Source organism: Carassius auratus, chromosome 5, assembly GCF_003368295.1.
Source record: "Carassius auratus strain Wakin chromosome 5, ASM336829v1, whole genome shotgun sequence".
Lineage (NCBI taxonomy): Eukaryota > Metazoa > Chordata > Actinopteri > Cypriniformes > Cyprinidae > Carassius > Carassius auratus.
Window position 1 is genome coordinate 17,024,918 of NC_039247.1, and position 5,392 is coordinate 17,030,309.

At 39.1% G+C, this 5,392-nt stretch overlaps 1 protein-coding gene across 1 annotated transcript; it reads right to left on the reverse strand.

The window, feature by feature from the left end:
* ggt6 (gamma-glutamyltransferase 6) lies at positions 1 to 5,142 on the reverse strand. Its single transcript, XM_026251151.1, has 4 exons — positions 4,951 to 5,142; positions 3,533 to 3,894; positions 3,322 to 3,435; positions 1 to 2,627 (listed from the first exon to the last, which is right to left on the reverse strand). The coding sequence occupies exons 1-4, from the start codon at positions 5,064 to 5,066 to the stop codon at positions 1,399 to 1,401; spliced, it is 1,821 nt and encodes a 606-aa protein (XP_026106936.1). The 5' UTR covers positions 5,067 to 5,142; the 3' UTR covers positions 1 to 1,398.
* Positions 5,143 to 5,392: the final 250 nt, after the last annotated feature.

Below are 5,392 nucleotides of genomic sequence, written 5' to 3' on the forward strand. Positions count from 1 at the left end.
TTCTGGAAAAACTGGAAAGCAGTTTAATGCAGTCAATTCAAGACATACAGTAGGAATAAAGTCATTTTAAATGTTTCACCAGTGAAACATCAAAGGTTCATTGTTTCATTAAAGCAGTGTTTCTATTCATAATTTACATTTTATTGGGATTCAAGCATTTTTGGCATCAGTGCATTTTCTCTCAGTGCAGGTTTCTCTCATATTTTGTGCGTTCCACATCCGTGTGCTGTTATTTCAGTAGTAATGATAAAGAAACTAGTGGTTTTAGCAGACATTAACATACAAAGTCTATAATTCCCTTCCCGACATCAACCAGAATTGCAAACAAAAGATGATAAATCAGAAAATGCACACATTCCAGCTTTAAGCAATAATGCAAGATTCTGAAACAAAAATGGGGGAGTCTTGATGTATTCTTCCCATAATTCCTGGCTTCACAATGCAAAGGATGAGGGGAACAGCAAACTGACTCAAATCAAAACTGACAGTGCAGTAAATCAGCACAATGAAGACAGACCACCAGATTATTTTTACAATCACAAAATCAGCTTCAGCAGCGGTGAGATATTTTGCATCAGCACAAAATTCCAGCTGCTCTCTGTGCAAAACAGATCTATAAAAAAAATGCACTATCATTGCAATTCATAACTAATTTTTAATCGAATTGGTTGTGAATTTGTATGAATTCATAAAATCTCATTCATGCATTTTCATAGGATTTCACTGGGGGTGGACCTTTTTTTCTCCCTAAAATTCCATACGATTCACATTGTACGAATTCATACAAAACTGCAGTCACGTTTTTGAGATTTTTATAAACAGCAAAAGAATGAAGCTTTCATAAACAAATCATAAACATCTAAGATTAATTCATCTAAGTAAACACATAATTCTGACAAGCAAGTCCAGAAGCAAATAACCTTAACATACACACTAGTCAAGCATTATAAAAAGGTATAAAACTACATAAAAATATGTGTAATAAAACAATGTTATAAAGCGGCATTCCTTCACTCATAAGGTTCAACAAATCATTTCACCTGTTACAGTCTGTGCGCATTGCATAACCTATGATTCATAAGATTTAACAAAAAAATTACACAAAAGACATCTCAACAACAAGCCGCTTCTAGAAAAGGATAGAATGTTTAAGATATAGCTTGCTTGTGGAAAAACAGATGAAGAATTACTTTGAAAAGAAAACAATCAAAAAAGGCTGTCTTTTAAATCACCAGTAAAATATTTTTAGCACAAACAAAAATTACATTCACATACATGTAATTCCCAGTACTGATAGGCTGAACATAACGTAAGTCATGTGTGGTACGAGTGCAATGCTCTAAAAGTGCATAAAGTATCATTTTTACATGATATGCCACTATTGACCTTTTTTTTGCATTAGTATCCATCAGCATGGACCTCAGTAGCAGGGGCTCCGTAGGCTCCTACATGTTCTGCTCTCAGTTGCAGCAGCATGGACAGAAAGCAATCTGAACATTCACCCACCTCCCGTACGGGCCCGTCTCCCTCTGAAAGCAACCGGAAGACAACAGAGCTGTTTGTGACACCAGAAATACAGCCAGACAGAGACCCCGCATCCCCCTGCTCTATATGGAGCAGAGGGTTGCTCGCAGTCTCATAAGCAGACAGTCCATCGTCAGCCAGGTTTCTCAGAATAACCACAGAATGAAGCAAGGCAGAAAGCCCTCCGGTCACAGCCACAAACTGCTTCTCCTCAGGATCATCCGCACCATCTTCAGTTATATTTAGCACTAGAGGAAAACTAAAATAAGGCTCCTGAGTGATGTCTGAGGTAAAGTCATTGAGAATCACTCCACTACTTGGTAAGTATTTCCCAGATCCCCATGCACTGTTGAGAGAGGTGGAGATTACTATGAAATTGCCGTGACTATCGAGGACACCTATATGACTGCTTGTGGTATTTAATGTCAATATCTCTCTCTGACTCGTGTTGAAGAATTCATTTGCCAAATTGAAGAGAGCATTATAAGAGGCAAAGGCATTACTGAGATCTCCGTGACTCGGAAAAGTGAGGTTTTGCTCTCGCACTCGATCTAATATATTGGATACCATTCCACCTGTGAGCTGGTAGGGGGGTGAAAGAATGCTGTATTTCTCCTTTGCCACGATAAGGGGCTCATTGATTTCTCCGCTGCCGGCCTGAACGGCAGCAAGGAAAGCTGGTTTCTCTGCTTCAGAAATGTCTTGAGCCAATTTTACGGCCAGGTTTTCTGGGAAATGGGAGGTATTTAGGCTGACGCTCCGCAAAAGGTCTGATAGATTCCCGTTGGCGACACGCTCTCCCTCTGATTTCACACGGCCGGCCGTATCGCAGAACAGATCACACAGTCCTGACTGGAATATTTTGTCCTTGTGGGTTTCTAAAGCCCTAGAGAGGATTCCATCAATGAGGAAACCCTCTTTGGCGACTTTTGTGGCGCCCTCAAAAAGTCGCCTCCATTCTAAATGCCCGTAGTTGGAATGCAGCAGTTGAAGGCCCTGCAATAATGAGGGAGTGCCATATGTAGGCAGCTTCTGAGAAGTGTCATGTATCGCTTTAAAAGATCTTGTAGTGTGATTGTACAAAATTGCAGAAAACACTCCACCTTGAAAGAAAAGGGAAGCATGAATGAATCATAAATCAATTTATGCTTTTAGCAACCTTCTGAAAGACAAATGCGATGCTAATTAGTTGTATATATATAAACGACAAATATTATGCATTTGAGAGTCTAAATTGCTCAAATTATTTTCTTATATCACTAATGGGCTTTTTCCATGCTTAATTTCTACCATAACCCTTCATAAACATTATTCTACAGCTAGAGACTTTTAAACCGCTTGTTAGAACCATTTTAAATGCATAACACTTCAACAAGACTTGCTCATGGTATTTTTGGAGAATGACACTGAATATTGGATGTTAGACATTAAAACCACAGATTTCAGAAAATTACATCATGCTTCAGAAATAGCTAAAAAAAAACATTATAAATCTCTAAATCAGTGATGAGTGTGAATAACACTGGCAGTGTTGTAGTCGAGACCAAGTCAATCAAGTTCAAGTCAAGACCAAGACCAAAAGAGGATCATGTTCGAGTCAAGTCCAAGACCATATTTTCAGGGTCTTGTCATAGACTTGTGACTCAGACTTGACAATTTTTTTATCTCTTTCTTGGCTCAAACTCTAACGAGCTGCTTTTGACTACAGCACTGAGAACTGTTCTTCTTGTTTTAACCAACCAAGACTGAAACATTTTATTTGTAGGAGTCAAGTGATGAAAAGTGCCTGATACTGACCTAACCCAGCAGTGTGTGGATGAACAACTCCTAGGCAGAGTAAAGCAGCAATCCCAGCATCGACCACATTCCCTCTCTCCTGAAGAAGCTCCTTACCAATACTGGAGCAGTTTGCTATAAAAAAAGAAATGACACAGCAGACACTGAAATATGTTTGATACATATTTACGGATTTGGTTTGCATAATAATAATTAATACAAGGAGACTTGCCTGAGTCTCTGATGATAGCAGCATTGTGGTACAGTGATTGACTGTGCTCATGAGTGTGACTATGATGAGCATGATCATCATGATCTTCAAGAGCATGATCATGATCTTGTCCGTCTTCGTGGTTGTGGTCATGGTCATTGTGGTGGTGGTGTTCGTGCTGGTCGCTCTCTTCATCCTCAGAAATCTTGTGTGTCTTGTTGGTCTCTTGATGATTTGACAGGTCCTGACGCTCCCCAACTCCAGGCCAATAGCCATTCCACTCATAGATCACAAATCCGAAAACAATTCCCAGAAGAATCACAGCCACTGTGACCCTGACACAGGTGTCTCTTTTTCTTGTTCTTCTTTGCTGAACGATGAGTCTGGAGGGGCAGAATTTACAAAGCACAAATATAAAGGAGATTTTGCTTTTCTTTAATGCTGCTCTGAATCAGTCTGAGTATATCAGCAGTCATCTTATCACTTTACTCTGGCAGCTGATAACAAGAATACAATGCACAGTTGGAAACCAGATAGTTCACCCGAAAGTAAAAGTCGGTTGGACTGAGATAAACTGATTGTTCACACCTAGGATTAATTGTATATTTATACCTCTCCTTACACTAATTGATACCTTGACAACGCTGTTGTGCTGAAAAGTTGGTAAATAAAAAATCACCTGCAAGTGAGTGAGTGGTTTTATACCTCTTAGCTACTACTATTATTTTCAAGACTCTTAAATTTGGTAACATATTGGTCTAATTTGAATCTGAAAAGTAAGATTGTTTTCCACTTGGTTAACTGCTAGAAACAAGTTATACAGTCTTAACAGTGACTTTCTGCAATTGGCCACTGGTTCGACTTGAAGCAGCGCTGCGCAGACCGAGCGTTGTATGAAATCAAAATACCGCGAGAGCGATTTGAAGCGTTTAATGTCATTTTGATGTCATACGATTTTCATGACATACGGATCGGTCTGCACAGCGCAATCACAGCCAGAACCTGAATATTTTAGGAAATATAGAAATCCTGGCCAGGGCGTGTGGAAAGGGGCACGTATGGTCACCCTAGATATATATAATTTAAATAATAATTTATTAAATTAGTAAGGGAAATCGATCACAACTCTTCACTGGCAAGAATATCTATATTATATAGCATATTATTGAGAGCATTTATATCGGAACACATCTACACTGCAAGCGACACGACCAGGCAAAACTTGCAAGATCCCATTACAGTCAAGTTTGTGTGCACTAGAGGCGGTCTTGTCGCGTCGCGTTTTTAGCAGCGTTTTGAGCACCTGTTGTCGCGCCAACATCACTAAGCAGCCACGACATAAGAGCAAATGCACTTAACATTAAAGCGGATTGTTCAGAAATGACAATTAACTTGCGCAACAGACGTCAAGCATATTTTACTTTCATTTTAACACTTACGAGTTGAAATCTATCGTAATTCCATCGTCCTCATCTGAATTTTCCCTTTCATCTTGAACATCGCTTGTTAGTACTTTATATTTAACAGTGCTCTGCACCATTTTCCCCGTGTGCATTTTGGCCGTGTCGTTAAAACATTGTATCCAGTAACCTAGAAATCTCCTACTTCCTGTTTGTCCTGACAGTCGGGACAGGTAGAACGACTGATGGGCGTGCACGTCAAATCCATTGTGTTTCAAGGCACACATTTGTTTCACCAAAATGTGGTTGTGGCTAGAAGGGATACAGCTAATAATAATAATAAAATAAATAAATAAATAAATTGACATTTTTACCTATTAGATTGTGTTTTATCAACGTCTTCACCTAACCCAACCTTAAATTACCCCTTACAATAATGCAAATATAGTCATTGTTGTAGGCTACAGTGTGAGAAAAATAT

What these genes read in the sequence shown, in the direction of transcription:
- ggt6 (XM_026251151.1), bottom strand. Translation starts at nt 5,066, where the DNA reads ATGCACACGGGGAAAATGGTGCAGAGCACTGTTAAATATAAAGTACTA. An exon ending in ATTACGATAGATTTCAACTC is followed by an intron (nt 3,895 to 4,950) that starts GTAAGTGTTAAA and finishes CTGCCCCTCCAG; the next exon opens with ACTCATCGTTCAGCAAAGAA. An exon ending in TCCACACACTGCTGGGTTAG is followed by an intron (nt 2,628 to 3,321) that starts GTCAGTATCAGG and finishes TTTTCTTTCAAG; the next exon opens with GTGGAGTGTTTTCTGCAATT.